At 39.6% G+C, this 16,230-nt stretch overlaps 3 protein-coding genes across 3 annotated transcripts; 2 read left to right on the top strand and 1 right to left on the bottom strand.

The window, feature by feature from the left end:
- The first annotated feature begins 1,815 nt into the window (after window positions 1-1,815).
- Window positions 1,816-2,971, top strand: LOC120294719 (ataxin-8-like). Its single transcript, XM_039315157.1, has 2 exons — window positions 1,816-1,950; window positions 2,218-2,971. Exons 1-2 carry the CDS (start codon window positions 1,948-1,950, stop codon window positions 2,605-2,607), a joined length of 393 nt encoding a protein of 130 aa, XP_039171091.1. The 5' UTR covers window positions 1,816-1,947; the 3' UTR covers window positions 2,608-2,971.
- Window positions 2,972-6,043: 3,072 nt separating this feature from the next.
- LOC104449027 (ataxin-8) lies at window positions 6,044-7,086 on the top strand. Its single transcript, XM_010063019.3, has 2 exons — window positions 6,044-6,306; window positions 6,573-7,086. Exons 1-2 carry the CDS (start codon window positions 6,304-6,306, stop codon window positions 6,963-6,965), a joined length of 396 nt encoding a protein of 131 aa, XP_010061321.2. The 5' UTR covers window positions 6,044-6,303; the 3' UTR covers window positions 6,966-7,086.
- Window positions 7,087-11,106: 4,020 nt separating this feature from the next.
- Window positions 11,107-15,343, bottom strand: LOC104449025 (S-adenosyl-L-methionine-dependent tRNA 4-demethylwyosine synthase). Its single transcript, XM_010063018.3, has 8 exons — window positions 14,320-15,343; window positions 13,873-13,988; window positions 13,056-13,231; window positions 12,725-12,915; window positions 12,532-12,618; window positions 11,872-12,029; window positions 11,573-11,783; window positions 11,107-11,488 (listed from the first exon to the last, which is right to left on the bottom strand). Exons 1-8 carry the CDS (start codon window positions 15,187-15,189, stop codon window positions 11,348-11,350), a joined length of 1,950 nt encoding a protein of 649 aa, XP_010061320.2. The 5' UTR covers window positions 15,190-15,343; the 3' UTR covers window positions 11,107-11,347.
- Between the last annotated feature and the right edge of the window lie 887 nt (window positions 15,344-16,230).

Raw genomic sequence — 16,230 nt, 5'->3', positions numbered from 1 at the left:
ATTCATATTAATGTAGTCCTAAGCCTTTAATAAACTAATTTAATCCTAAATTTTTTCACATTAATATTATTTCAGTCCATCCTATCAAATTTAACCAACCAGCGCTGACGTGAATGACGGTTGGCTAGCGAATGCTGACGTGGTAGTTTTTAAATAATTTTTATTTTTTCGATTTTTTATTAATTTTTTCCTTTATCTTTTTCTTTTATTTCTCTTGGCCTTCTTCTCCGATGGTGGTCGGTAAGCCTTCGGTGGCTCATTGGCCATTGAATGAGGGCTTCGCAAGCCCTTGCTAGGCCTCGCCTAGGGCTGGCAAGCCTTTGGCGAGGCTTGTCGGCCAGATCCAAGAAGAAAAAAGAAAAAAAAAAGAAAAAAATTTAAAAAAAATTATTGAAAATTGTCACGTTAGCATTGGCTAGACAGCTGGCATCTACATTCGAGCCGGCTGGCCAAAATTACCGGATGAACTGAATTTGTACCAATGTAAAAATGTTTAGAACTGAATTTGTGCAATAAAGAAGTTTTAAGACCGAATTGGTATGTTTAGGGATTTTTTGGTACCTTTTCCCTTTTTATTTGGTGATCCTTCTTGCTGATTGATAGAAAGCTAATCTGTCCTTATCAAGTGCTTTGCTGCCCAAACTCATCAAATGAAAGGCAAAGGCCATAGAGGAGGGGTCGGTGTCCTTCTGGGCCTTCATCCCATTTCCTAAAGAGGTGATTGCATGTATTTCAAACCAACTTACTCATTCAATTAACGCATGGAGTCACGATCGGAATATACTTGAATGCATTAGAAAGGAAACTGTTACGGTGGTTAGAAAAGCGAATGTCGGAATGGTTTGGCAACTAGAAAGCAAAAAAATGACAAATAAACATAGAAAGTGGGGACTTTATCGTAAGCAAAGGAGGTGTCCATAGGATGGTCGTACTTCGGAAAAAAGTGAAGGAGCACTTGAAGCAGAAAGAAAAGGGACTCATCAAGCAACAGGGGTAGCTGTTCGCACAGGGTGGATCCAATTTCAAACCATAAGACGATGAAGTGACCAATGGAGCTCTTCGAATACTATTACTTTGATATCAATGTGCGTGCCCAAGATTCAGCCAATAATCTTTTAAAGAAGAACTCTTTCTAATTATCCAAGCATGCCAGTCTGGTGAAGGTGTCCGTAAGTTACATCTGAGTGCCTCCTTTCTCTTTGTTCTAGTTTCTCGTTCATACTTTCAAATTTTCATTAATTTACACCTGTTCATATTCTTCTTGAGTGAAGATGATTTTTTCTTTTTCAGCTTATCATGAGAAGAACTAAATACATTCATTTAATACGAGAAAGTTGAGCGTCACGTGGCCATGTTATAAACCTGTGAATTGGAATAAAGATTTTCTTAACAAAAGTCTCCAAAGCACTCGTTACATAATTAGGAAGGTTTGTTATTTTCAATGCATTATTTGTTTTAAGTTATGTATAATCAATATATTAAAAATGAAAGTTTTTATTTAATAGATAAGATTTATAAGGTGTCCGAGCACTCGATAAGATGTTCGCAGTAAAATCTCGTTAAGTGTTGAATCGTCGGTATGACAAGCTTTCCATAGCATGATGTATCGAAATAATATTTAAAGAAATATCACATGGTAATATATGTGAGACCTTTGGTGGGGTAATGTTAATAACCCTAGTCAGTCAGCATTAGCTTTTGAGCCACCTCGCCTCGCCTTCGCCTTTTGTTTTTAGGCTCTCCGCCCGCCCTCGTTTCTCTGCTGACCCCTTTCGACCTCATTTCTTCCTCCTTTTTCTCCGCATACATATCTCTTTTCGTTCACTAGAGAGAGAGAGTGGGACAGAGCGTGGGAGACAAGGCGCAGGAGATACAGAAAACAATACATAGAGAGAAGTTGATGGGTCGGGTCTCACTCTCCTTTGACCAAGAAAACGCAAAGACGATATGGTGATCTTTTATTTATTCTATTCATTCAGCGAGTAAAAGAAGTGGTTGCTGTGCAGTTATTAGCTTCTGGATGAGAGAGAGAGAGACTTTATATTGAGAAAAGTAAGATCATCAAAACCATTTTTGATTTGGTGAAAGAGGAAACATCTGGCTTTGGGTTCGGTCGGTTCTGCAGGTTTCATCGAAGGTTTTGGGTATTACCGGTTGACCCAAAATTCAAGTAGTAGCTGGAATTTTTATTCTTTTTGTTTTCTTGATTTGGGGAAGATGGGAAAGAGGAAGGCACAGAAAACGAAGGAACTATCGGTGGCAATAGCAGAAGCATCATCATCAGCAGCAGAAGCAGGAGACGAAACCAAATCTCCAGCAGTAACCCCAAGAAAGAGAGGCCGACCCCGCAAGATCGTTGAAGCAAAAGCCGAAGCAAAGCAAGAAGAGGAACAACAACAGCAGCAGCAGCAGCAGCAGCAGCAACAGAATCCAATACAACAAGCTGAAGCAGTAGAAGAAGAAGCTAAAGTAGTGGACCAAACAAAGAAAGCCAGAACTGGTGAAGTGGAAGAGCAGAAGCAAGAGATGTTGCAGGAGTCATCAACAAAAAAGACTAGCAGCAGAAGCAGAGCGAGAAGAAAGAGCAAGCCTCGTAAGAGCAGCTGACAAAGAAGATGACCCGGTTACTATCTATTCCTTTCTCTCTGCAACTCATTCTCTCTTTTGGTTTTGTAGCTTGGGTCTTGATCAGGCAATTTTAGTATGATCGAAGATCATTCCTGCCTTTTGACACTTCACATGGCTCACATATATTCTTCATACCTATCTGTTGACACGACGACGATGAAATATTGTTGCAAATTAGGTTTTCTGATGCGGGTTTGTTTTCACTTTCGATGCCCCCACGCTTCATTGAAGTTACCCACTGATTGAAGTTATCGGTCTCTTCTTTTGTTGTTTTTCAGCTTGTGGTTTATCTGTGTGCGCAAACCAACCTATGAATCACAGATGGACATGGTTTTTCTTGCTCTCCCTTTTTTTTATTCTTTTTATGTATTTTCAAGTTTCTTTGCTTATTCTGGTTGTGGGTGCTTTTATTTTGTTTTGTTATATCACGAATGAGACTAAAATATGTTGGGTAGGCCCACTCCACGCTCCACACATCCAATCATGATTGAATCCTGTCTTTGAAGTCCACAATTGAAATGGATAAACTTATCTGCTCAACCCATTAAATGATAAACATTTAAGCGTAATTTCATTAAACCTTTTCTGCTTTTTTTGTGGGGGAGGGAAGAAAAATGAGAAAGGTGGAGCGAGACGAGGAGCACGAGAAGAAGAGATGATGAGAGGATGAGGAGAGAGAAGGGGGGGGGGGGCGTGTGGGAAATTGCAATCTGTGAGGGGATGGGGAAAGAAGGGAAAAATAATGAGGCAGGAATTCGCAAGTTGCAGATCTGTGTCTGTCCTCCACTGCCCGACTCACTGACTTGTGCCCATATGAAAAGACGCCAATTAAACAGAAAAAAGAAGAAGAAAAGAATCGGAGAGGAAATCCAAAATTCAGAAAGAAAGAAAGAGGGACGAATCGCTGTCTGCGGCACGTGACGCCCACTTCCCTGTGTGGCCGTAGTACTTGGTCAGAACTCAGAAGGCCTGGCGGTTGGACCATGCTAAGACTTGAATTGAATTTGGGATCGACCCCAGACCCCAGAGATTATATTCACAAGCATTATTTGGTTGTCTAGCATTAATTCTATAGCACCTAAATTTAACCTCATGCTAGGTAGAATATACCATCTGTTTGGGACTAATCGAATGGTTAGACTTCAAATCGCATTTTGGTCACATTTGCTCTGGCAATATTGTGTTCTGTGTAGAGAAAGTTTCAATTTCCGATACAGCAACTAGAACAATATTGTGCCCATGCGGCACTATTTAACTCATTCCTTTCAAATCATATGTTGAATGGATTTACTAATATGATTACAAAACTTTGATGTGGTAGTGATATATCATTCTAGTTAACTTGTTAAATATGTCTTCGACAAACGTCTCTCTCTCCCTCTCTCTCTCTCTCTTGCTTGTAATTTTAACTAAGATTGTCGTTATGAATCCAATTTATAAAGGCAAAAAATGATAAATTGTGTTCAATAACGCAATATTCATATTGACAAGAAATTGTATACACAATGCGATTAGATGGGCATCACAAACACAAAGGCTATAGTTTTGTTAAGTAGAGCATCTCGTTCACATGTGTGCTGATGGTGTAATTGAACAAATTTATCTTATTGAGAAAATCCATATCTTTCTCCATAAGGTTTGCACACAAAATATGATATCAATTCTAGTACTAGATGTCGATTGCTTCCTTGTCCATGGTAAACAGAACGAATATAAGTGACGTTATGCTCAACAAGAGAAGTTATGATTCTTTTGATTGACCTTGATCCTATTCATCATCTCTCTAGCAGAGAAAGCCATCATCTTGTGTAGCTTTCTTCAATATTTTCAACCAGAGATATAATTCCCAACTTGATTTTTATATTTTGGTCTCCCATTATCAGTCATGTTCAAAGATGTTGGATTTCCTGTCAAAGCAAGTCAAAACGAAGCAATAAGTTGGGGGTAGTTCCCAATGGGAAGTCAAGTTATGCACCTTCGTCATTGGGAATACTTCACTTAACATTATATTCATGCCAAGATCCTACACTACTACTGCTTTTAGAACATATCATTCTGGCATAAATTCTATTAATTCGATGACAATTTCTTGTTTACGACCGGAGATCAAAACTTAAGCTTATCAAACAAGATTATATTTGGTAACTGTAGTTTGCTATATTAATTCGATAAGCATCTCAAACAAGATTAAATTCAATAATTATGACATAAAATTTTCATTATTCAACATGATTTGTGATAACCAATTACCGCATTGCATGTGTGATTACTATGTGCTCTATGTTCCACAATAATTGAATTACTCTAGCTTTGATTTAATCATTTGAAGAAGATTTTCGATCATATAGATCTGTCCATGTAAAATAGTTGTAAGCTAAGCTCTCTTGCAATCCGTCTATAAGAGGTAACTCAATAGTTAGTAGCTCAAAGAGGGTCAAAAGGCTAGCAAACACTAGTCGTAATCAAACAAGAGGATCGACTGTTTTTTTCTTGCAAAAGAGAAGTGTGGAGAGGGGCAATCGGTGTCAATGATTTCTTGGCATTATCATAAGAATTTCACATCCGAGACAAGATGTTCAATTTGAACTATAATTATTCCTCATTTGGTGTGAGCTCATCACTGCTACCTACCATAGTGTTAGTGAAAGTAAAGCCGGGGTTACCTTATGCCGTGAAGGAGCACTTGAAGCAGAAAGAAAAGGGACTCATCAAGCAACAGGGGTAGCTGTTCGCACAGGGTGGATCAATTTCAAACCATAAGACGATGAAGTGACCAATGGAGCTCTTCGAATACTATTACTTTGATATCAATGTGCGTGCCCAAGATTCAGCCAATAATCTTTGAAAGAAGAACTCTTTCTAATTATCCAAGCATGCCAGTCTGGTGAAGGTGTCCGTAAGTTACATCTGAGTGCCTCCTTTCTCTTTGTTCTAGTTTCGTTCATACTTTCAAATTTTCATTAATTTACACCTGTTCATATTCTTCTTGAGTGAAGATGATTTTTTCTTTTTCAGCTTATCATGAGAAGAACTAAATACATTCATTTAATACGAGAAAGTTGAGCGTCACGTGGCCATGTTATAAACCTGTGAATTGGAATAAAGATTTTCTTAACAAAAGTCTCCAAAGCACTCGTTACATAATTAGGAAGGTTTGTTATTTTCAATGCATTATTTGTTTTAAGTTATGTATAATCAATATATTAAAAATGAAAGTTTTTATTTAATAGATAAGATTTATAAGGTGTCCGAGCACTCGATAAGATGTTCGCAGTAAAATCTCGTTAAGTGTTGAATCGTCGGTATGACAAGCTTTCCATAGCATGATGTATCGAAATAATATTTAAAGAAATATCACATGGTAATATATGTGAGACCTTTGGTGGGGTAATGTTAATAACCCTAGTCAGTCAGCATTAGCTTTTGAGCCACCTCGCCTCGCCTTCGCCTTTTGTTTTTAGGCTCTCCGCCCGCCCTCGTTTCTCTGCTGACCCCTTTCGACCTCATTTCTTCCTCCTTTTTTCTCCGCATACATATCTCTTTTCGTTCACTAGAGAGAGAGAGAGTGGGACAGAGCGTGGGAGACAAGGCGCAGGAGATACAGAAAACAATACATAGAGAGAAGTTGATGGGTCGGGTCTCACTCTCCTTTGACCAAGAAAACGCAAAGACGATATGGTGATCTTTTTATTTATTCTATTCATTCAGCGAGTAAAAGAAGTGGTTGCTGTGCAGTTATTAGCTTCTGGATGAGAGAGAGAGACTTTATATTGAGAAAAGTAAGATCATCAAAACCATTTTTGATTTGGTGAAAGAGGAAACATCTGGCTTTGGGTTCGGTCGGTTCTGCAGGTTTCATCGAAGGTTTTGGGTATTACCGGTTGACCCAAAATTCAAGTAGTAGCTGGAATTTTTATTCTTTTTGTTTTCTTGATTTGGGGAAGATGGGAAAGAGGAAGGCACAGAAAACGAAGGAACTATCGGTGGCAATAGCAGAAGCATCATCATCAGCAGCAGAAGCAGGAGACGAAACCAAATCTCCAGCAGTAACCCCAAGAAAGAGAGGCCGACCCCGCAAGATCGTTGAAGCAAAAGCCGAAGCAAAGCAAGAAGAGGAACAACAACAGCAGCAGCAGCAGCAGCAGCAGCAGCAACAGAATCCAATACAACAAGCTGAAGCAGTAGAAGAAGAAGCTAAAGTAGTGGACCAAACAAAGAAAGCCAGAACTGGTGAAGTGGAAGAGCAGAAGCAAGAGATGTTGCAGGAGTCATCAACAAAAAAGACTAGCAGCAGAAGCAGAGCGAGAAGAAAGAGCAAGCCTCGTAAGAGCAGCTGACAAAGAAGATGACCCGGTTACTATCTATTCCTTTCTCTCTGCAACTCATTCTCTCTTTTGGTTTTGTAGCTTGGGTCTTGATCAGGCAATTTTAGTATGATCGAAGATCATTCCTGCCTTTGACACTTCACATGGCTCACATATATTCTTCATACCTATCTGTTGACACGACGACGATGAAATATTGTTGCAAATTAGGTTTTCTGATGCGGGTTTGTTTTCACTTTCGATGCCCCCACGCTTCATTGAAGTTACCCACTGATTGAAGTTATCGGTCTCTTCTTTTGTTGTTTTTCAGCTTGTGGTTTATCTGTGTGCGCAAACCAACCTATGAATCACAGATGGACATGGTTTTCTTGCTCTCCTTTTTTTATTCTTTTTATGTATTTTCAAGTTTCTTTGCTTATTCTGGTTGTGGGTGCTTTTATTTTGTTTTGTTATATCACGAATGAGACTAAAATATGTTGGGTAGGCCCACTCCACGCTCCACACATCCAATCATGATTGAATCCTGTCTTTGAAGTCCACAATTGAAATGGATAAACTTATCTGCTCAACCCATTAAATGATAAACATTTAAGCGTAATTTCATTAAACCTTTTCTGCTTTTTTTGTGGGGGAGGGAAGAAAAATGAGAAAGGTGGAGCGAGACGAGGAGCACGAGAAGAAGAGATGATGAGAGGATGAGGAGAGAGAAGGGGGGGGGGGGGCGTGTGGGAAATTGCAATCTGTGAGGGGATGGGGAAAGAAGGGAAAAATAATGAGGCAGGAATTCGCAAGTTGCAGATCTGTGTCTGTCCTCCACTGCCCGACTCACTGACTTGTGCCCATATGAAAAGACGCCAATTAAACAGAAAAAGAAGAAGAAAAGAATCGGAGAGGAAATCCAAAATTCAGAAAGAAAGAAAGAGGGACGAATCGCTGTCTGCGGCACGTGACGCCCACTTCCCTGTGTGGCCGTAGTACTTGGTCAGAACTCAGAAGGCCTGGCGGTTGGACCATGCTAAGACTTGAATTGAATTTGGGATCGACCCCAGACCCCAGAGATTATATTCACAAGCATTATTTGGTTGTCTAGCATTAATTCTATAGCACCTAAATTTAACCTCATGCTAGGTAGAATATACCATCTGTTTGGGACTAATCGAATGGTTAGACTTCAAATCGCATTTTGGTCACATTTGCTCTGGCAATATTGTGTTCTGTGTAGAGAAGTTTCAATTTCCGATACAGCAACTAGAACAATATTGTGCCCATGCGGCACTATTTAACTCATTCCTTTCAAATCATATGTTGAATGGATTTACTAATATGATTACAAAACTTTGATGTGGTAGTGATATATCATTCTAGTTAACTTGTTAAATATGTCTTCGACAAACGTCTCTCTCTCCCTCTCTCTCTCTCTCTCTTTGCTTGTAATTTTAACTAAGATTGTCGTTATGAATCCAATTTATAAAGGCAAAAAATGATAAATTGTGTTCAATAACGCAATATTCATATTGACAAGAAATTGTATACACAATGCGATTAGATGGGCATCACAAACACAAAGGCTATAGTTTTGTTAAGTAGAGCATCTCGTTCACATGTGTGCTGATGGTGTAATTGAACAAATTTATCTTATTGAGAAAATCCATATCTTTCTCCATAAGGTTTGCACACAAAATATGATATCAATTCTAGTACTAGATGTCGATTGCTTCCTTGTCCATGGTAAAACGAACGAATATAAGTGACGTTATGCTCAACAAGAGAAGTTATGATTCTTTTGATTGACCTTGATCCTATTCATCATCTCTCTAGCAGAGAAAGCCATCATCTTGTGTAGCTTTCTTCAATATTTTCAACCAGAGATATAATTCCCAACTTGATTTTTATATTTTGGTCTCCCATTATCAGTCATGTTCAAAGATGTTGGATTTCCTGTCAAAGCAAGTCAAAACGAAGCAATAAGTTGGGGTAGTTCCCAATGGGAAGTCAAGTTATGCACCTTCGTCATTGGGAATACTTCACTTAACATTATATTCATGCCAAGATCCTACACTACTACTGCTTTTAGAACATATCATTCTGGCATAAATTCTATTAATTCGATGACAATTTCTTGTTTACGACCGGAGATCAAAACTTAAGCTTATCAAACAAGATTATATTTGGTAACTGTAGTTTGCTATATTAATTCGATAAGCATCTCAAACAAGATTAAATTCAATAATTATGACATAAAATTTTCATTATTCAACATGATTTGTGATAACCAATTACCGCATTGCATGTGTGATTACTATGTGCTCTATGTTCCACAATAATTGAATTACTCTAGCTTTGATTTAATCATTTGAAGAAGATTTTCGATCATATAGATCTGTCCATGTAAAATAGTTGTAAGCTAAGCTCTCTTGCAATCCGTCTATAAGAGGTAACTCAATAGTTAGTAGCTCAAAGAGGGTCAAAAGGCTAGCAAACACTAGTCGTAATCAAACAAGAGGATCGACTGTTTTTTTCTTGCAAAAAGAGAAGTGTGGAGAGGGGCAATCGGTGTCAATGATTTCTTGGCATTATCATAAGAATTTCACATCCGAGACAAGATGTTCAATTTGAACTATAATTATTCCTCATTTGGTGTGAGCTCATCACTGCTACCTACCATAGTGTTAGTGAAAGTAAAGCCGGGGTTACCTTATGCCGTGATACGATCAAGCTGACACCATAGATGAATCAAATGCTTCTTGAGATTAAAGACCGGTTGAATGATTTGAACATGTAACCAGGATGTCCCAAATCATTTGGGAGAAGGTAGGCTTGACCAACCTTATGATCTCATAAATTATATATATTCATGAGTTTGGGTATGGAATATAAAGGCCAAGTTATATTGCTCAGCCCACCATTGTGGAGGCATTTAGGATATTGGTTGTGAGTTAAAATTCATAATCTAAACCTACCTAAAAATCGAAAAGTTAAATAATCTAAATCTACCATCCACCTAATACTGACCTAACTATCTGGGAACGGTGATTATTGGTTATCTCAAGATCAAGTTGTAAGGTGTGGTTTAAAACATTATTCAAATCAGTTTATCATAATTTCTTTTTTATATGCAAATATTCAAGTTGGGTCCAACTCAACTTGATTACGAATGGATCATATCGGCATTTCTTATTAAATGTCCATGTCCAAAAATAGTTCAAATTAATTTCGGGTCCTTACGGCTTGGGGCTCAGCCTTACTGGGGCGCGCGGGCGCTGACCGCGGAGGGGTCCCAAGAGCTAGCTTGATTTGCTAGCGGGTTGTCGGGGCAAGGGGTTGATAAGTCGGGGTTAGCGGGGCGGTGCACGCGGGTTGACGAGCGCGTAAGAAGGGACCCACCGGGTGCCGACTGAGAATCCATCAGAGGCCCCACTGCTCACGGTGGGGCGCCTCTAGTGGCCAAGTCAAAAACGATGAAAAAAGCCAAAAATAACAAAAGAAAAAAAGATTTAAGAGAGATCTCCCCCTCGGCTGGGCTGACTCGGAGGTTGACGTCGTGCACAAAGAAGGGTGAATGGCGGGACCCACTCTGCTCTCCATGACACGTTTCCTCCTGGGTCCGTCCTTTCGCCTTTCGCGACTTTGAGGTCCAGGATTTGTAATAAAGGGAGCGTTTCGCCAATTTTTTCCATCTAATTTTTTTTGGGTGATTTCTCCCTCAGAAAAGTGATTCCAATATTCGGTCTCATAAAATTCATGAATGATTTGCTTTGACGTTTTCTTGGAAATGCAATTTTTCCGGAAAAACAATATAAGAAACTAGCTGAAATTTACAAAATGTGTATAAGATTTGAAGGCCGAGACATATTTAAATAGTTCAATATTTAGAGATGTAAGATGGGACGGTTACAGTTAAAATGTCATATAGTCCATGGAGCCGATATTTGTCTGGAACTGAATTTACACGAGGTGAGTTCATCACATCCAATAACCATACAACAAGCCAATGTGAACCGCAGATACGAGACACATGGTCACGGATTTGAGTATTGATCCATACATTCCCAAAGAGTTGCGCATTCATTTTAAAGCCGAATTAACATGGGAGACTCGCTAAATTTACAGCAAACGCCACTACAGCATTCACTAACATCGTGAAAGCCGAGAGAGAGAGAAGAAAAACACTACCCATTAGTAAATTCAGTTTGAGGTACAAAATTTTTCCCTGAGGAGACTGGGAGTAACACTCCTGCATAAAATGGTATAATCTTGCTCTTATATCCTACTCACAAAAAGTTATACAAAGAATTATCACCTATCGTCCAAGGCAAGACACAGAAGAAGCACCTGAAGTTAAGAGCAGAGGTTCTAAACCCACAAAAGGAACACACACTCGCACAGCTACATGATCACCGGTTCGTTTTGTGATGCCTTTCTTTTCTATACCGCAACTGATCTGGATCAAATCCTCCTTCATCGGCTCCATACACAGCCCATGATGGTGTGGCTGCCATGTAATCCCCGCTGTCAAACGGATTACCAGAAGCTACCTGCAATTCGAGAGGTTGTTAATACTTCACACCATGTCCCACTCAAACAAATCAGAGATGCACAAACCTATTGATTTTACCCACCAGTTCTTGAAACTTTTCATAGTCTATCCATGTGAACCATTGGCCACGAACTTTGAATTTGTCTGTCTTTGCCAGAAGGACGCAGCACGAGTGTACATGCTCGCAAGCAACTTCATACTCGCCCTTGCTCCTCAAAGCTAAGGCCTCAGAGAAAGCTTTCACATCAGAATGCCAAGGCACATTCTCCATAGTTAACTTTGATGTAGCGGACCTAAGACATGTCAGAATGGTCAAGAACTCCAAAAGCAAAAGTTATTAATTAAAAAATAAAAAATAAAATTGAGAGGTTGAAAACGTACGATCCACAATAAGTGACGCCTTTGATTTCAACAAAATCTGGCTTCCCAATGCTAAAGAGGTTAGAATAAGCATCAATGTCCTCAGTATTCCACCCTTTCACAAGTGTCAATCTGTAAACAGTTCGCTGCTGCTTGTCTTTAAGTTCTCGCAAGGAGTCCTGGCAAATAACTTAAATGTTGGTGATGACTGATTTCCAAATATGAAGAACAACTTAGATTTATCAGCACCACTGCATAGGCAAGTTCCACATATCAAACAAAAATGGCTAAACCAGAATTTCAAGCGAGAGAGGGAAGAGAAAAAGGGGGAAGGGGGGGGAGAGAAGGATGGGGATGAAAATGCACTTAAAATTTCCTGAGAGAGTTGTTATATCAAAAATATTTATGGAAGCAACAGGAAGTGCAATTCACAATTGAGCCGCCTCATAGAGAGATGCTTCCGGGAACGGCACAATAAACCAAAGAAGGGTAATGCGTCAAGCAAGATGGTGCTTTTACAATGGAGATTTTACCAAAAATTATTACATGCAAATCTATTATTCCAAATAATATTCACTTCATGTTTTCTTTTTGTCCATGTATCAAACTTCATCAAGAACTGTGCTCAAGTCTTCTCCACATAAGATGAAAATATAAGCGTTGTAAAATAAAAGCACATACAATGAACCTTTCCCAGAAGTCCCCAAATAATGGTCTGTCAATTGCCTTCAAGCTTTCTTTTGTTGATGCATCTACACTCACATATAACTGCACATTTCCAAAAATATGAATTCTGTTAGTGTCAAATCCAGGTCAAGGCCTTTGATGACAGTAACCTTTTAAACCTTGCAAATAAGAAAGTAGAGGGGAATACCTGTGTGACAGGCTTCAACATTTTAATCTTCTCAGGGAACTGTGCATTTGTTACTAGAAAAGTAGAAATATGCCTCCTGTGTAGCTCATCCACCAGAGCATTTATCTCTGGATACATGATGGGTTCACCAACAAGAGATAAAGCACAATGCCTAGGGGAGAGACCTTCAGATAAGCGTTCCTGTGTAACACCTGTAACAATGTCATGAAGAGTAAAGAGGCTCATTCATAAGTACATCTACGTAGGCAACATATGCTTCACCAGCAAAACACCAACTTCCAACAAAAGAAATCACACCAGTAATTAAAAAATTTGAAGCAATAAACCTCACCAGGAACCCCTTTCATTTGCTTGATCATTTTCGTGTGAAGCTCTATGGCAGTATCAACAATCTGTAGTGGATCATCCATCTTCCATTGCCAGCTTTTTCCCACAGGGTTTGTATGATGCCTCCAGCAGAAGACACATTTGTTTGCACATGCCAAAGAAGGGGTTGCCTCCATGCACCTGTTTTGCTTCCGCTTTAGAAACATAAATGGCAAATTCTAATAATAAAAGAAACCAATGACAGAAAGACCATGAATTATGAGAACAGATGCATACGTAGCACTGCAAGGTCAACCTATCAACTCATCTTCTCAGTCAACACAATTGAGTATGGCCAGCAATATGAAACAGTATAAAAATGACAAGAAAGCAGCCATTATGTTACTAGTGACCACATAAAAAATGAGGATTTTCCATCTACTCCAAAAAGGCTTAGTCCCAAATGCTCTGTCATAAGGAGTAAGAGTTTCAGGGTTTAATGCAGTCCAAGTCTCAGTTGCCATAATTCTCTCTCCTTATCCCATTCGTTCTGCAAAGGCATTTGGTTTGCAAATCCAGAGAGCGCCTTCCATGAAGTACAGGGAAGGGTACAGACCAAAAGCAATATCACCTTCTCCTCAAAATGCAGCTAAGCAGTGATCAGAGCTACTTCAGCCTTTGAGTTTTAAATGTAAAAGTTAAAACATCCAGAGACTTATAAACATACTACTAGCAGCAGCATAAACTTTGCTCCATCATTTTCTCTTGACAAAAATTGCGTCGCCTAATGAAAACATCAAATTGTTCCTATTAACTTAGGAAAAATAATAAGCAATAATCACCTATGACTCTCAATGCCATAAAAAGAATGCTTGTAGCAACCTCCTCGACCTCTCAGTTGTGATTTGGTCCATCTACAAATTTTCACCCCACTGTGTGAACCAATAATCTTATAGCCCTGCAGGTTGACGGCATCAAGTTAGCAAAAGAAACTAATCTAAGACACAGGTGAGCGGCAGGTAAAGCCCACTCGACCAGTAACATAAAGAGGGGCAAACAGAAAATGGGAACTAATAAAGACACCGACTATAGAGTTCTACAGTGAGTTTATCAATAAAAGCTGCTTCAAAGTGAAATCATAAAGGTTGTGATGAAGCACCTATATCCATATACATATATTACAGAAATATACTTGCGGAGATATGAACCAGCCAAGAGAACGCTATCTTTATGCATTCAATTGCCCAATTCAAGAACAGTTCAAATAGCCTCAATTGGCAATTGCGCACCTGCTTCTCCAAGCTAGTTCTTATAACAGAAGTCACCATCTCTCTCGTCCCATTAGCTTTCCCATTGATTTGAGCAACTGCCCCTGAGTTCCTCGACGGACCCTTACCAGCAATATCTTCGAGATCGACCACCACCGTCTCGCCACCACTCTCTCCATCTTCATCGCTCTCAAAACCACCATCACTCTCATTCTCACTCTCTCCTCCAATGCCAACGCCATTCTCCAATATCACGCCACTGTCCTCAACCCCCTTCAATACCGCAATCAACTTCTCACTCCAGATATCGAAAACGCCATCGACATCACCCTTATCAACATCCCCCAGAGACAGAGGCAAAATTTCCCCCGCACCCAAGGCCCTCATCTTAACCGATAAGTCCTTCGCCACGGCATTGAAATGGGATCCGTACGCACCGCTCCCGATGCCAAACACTGCGAACTTACACCGCGAGAGAAGCAGCGACCCCACCCTGAAGTCGGCGGCGCTCTCGCCGAGCCAGTTGGCGAGGAACCCGCCGTTCTCGGGGGGCTTCCCGTCCTCCCAAGTGGAGGCGACCATCAACACGAGGGACTCTTTCGAGAGATCCTCGGGCTCATAGCTCTGCGGGTCGACAAGGTCGAACGGGAGGCCGTTGGAGGCGAGGCGAGAGAAGAGGCGACCAGCTAGGGCTCTGGAAGTGCCGGCCTGGGAGATGAAGAAGAGCTTGCCTCTGCGACGAGAGAGAGCGTCAAGGCTGCCATCGCCGTTAGGGTTGAAGGAGACGAGAGGGAGGTTCTTGCGGCGACGAGATTTGTAGAGGAAGTAAAAGGTGGAGGCGGAGAGGAGGGCAAGGAGGGTTATGCGAGCGGAAAGCGACGAAGGGTACATGACGACGGCGATCGCAGAGCGAGCATTCAGGGTTTCGGCCAGAATTTAGAGCGACTGCGTCGAATCCAAGAAATGAAGCGACGAAGCATTCTAGGCACCTCTTCTCGCAGCGGTGGAGATGGAGCCTGGAGGAGGAAGAGGAAAGGACGAAGAAGGAAGCGACCGCGGGTTTATAAAGCGCTCGTCATTGTGGGCTTCTCCTTTCTTTTGTCTTTGCAAAGCCCCGAAACAAAAATACTAATTGAACCTGGATTTTCTGTTCAAAAAAAAAAAAAAAACCTGGATTTATGAATTCCAGAAAAAACATATAAAAACACTCCTTTTCTCACCCAACTTACCGAAATACCCTCCTCTCTCTCTCTCTCTCTTCAAATTATCGTTTCTTTTTCTATCACGTTAACCCACAAAACTACCTTTATTTTTATCACCTCTCTCATGAGTGTTACAATATAAATACTCCATTACACCCAACAAAATATCATTTTATCATGCATCTTATTGTAATTTCCTAGAAAATGTTGTTGATTTTAATTTATGAAATTATATTTTCTATTTTCTATTTATGACAGCTTATGAATACGCAATTAATTCCATATTTTATCAAATAGTATAAGCGAAACTATATTTCAAAGTCGAAAATTAAAATTCTATTTAATTATACTGATTTTGATCAAAAATAGAAAAGAAAAAATTGATCAAAATATGAAAAAGGCTAAATTGTTGGAAGAATGATCAAGTGTCCAACATATTTATATTTAGATCACATCTAAAAATTAACAAGTGATAAGCACATAAAGGAGGAAAAAGAATCTTCTTAGTGTTCTACTCTAATTATGAAGAAAGTAATTACTAACGATTGTAGATTCATTCTCACACTAAGTGTATCAAAACTTTAAAATATGTTTATAATGTTCATTTGAAAAAAATCTTATTTGAGTTAGAAAGTGAAGAAGGCATAAATTAATTTTTGACCCCATCTTGCAATTCATATTAAAATGTGAAAAGCTAAAAAAAAGAAGCACAAATTAGCAATGTTTAACT

The sequence above is a fragment of the Eucalyptus grandis genome, chromosome 6, assembly GCF_016545825.1.
Source record: "Eucalyptus grandis isolate ANBG69807.140 chromosome 6, ASM1654582v1, whole genome shotgun sequence".
Taxonomy (NCBI): Eukaryota; Viridiplantae; Streptophyta; class Magnoliopsida; order Myrtales; family Myrtaceae; genus Eucalyptus; species Eucalyptus grandis.
Note: the sequence above shows the minus strand (reverse complement) of the source record. Positions and strands in the feature narration are given on the sequence as shown.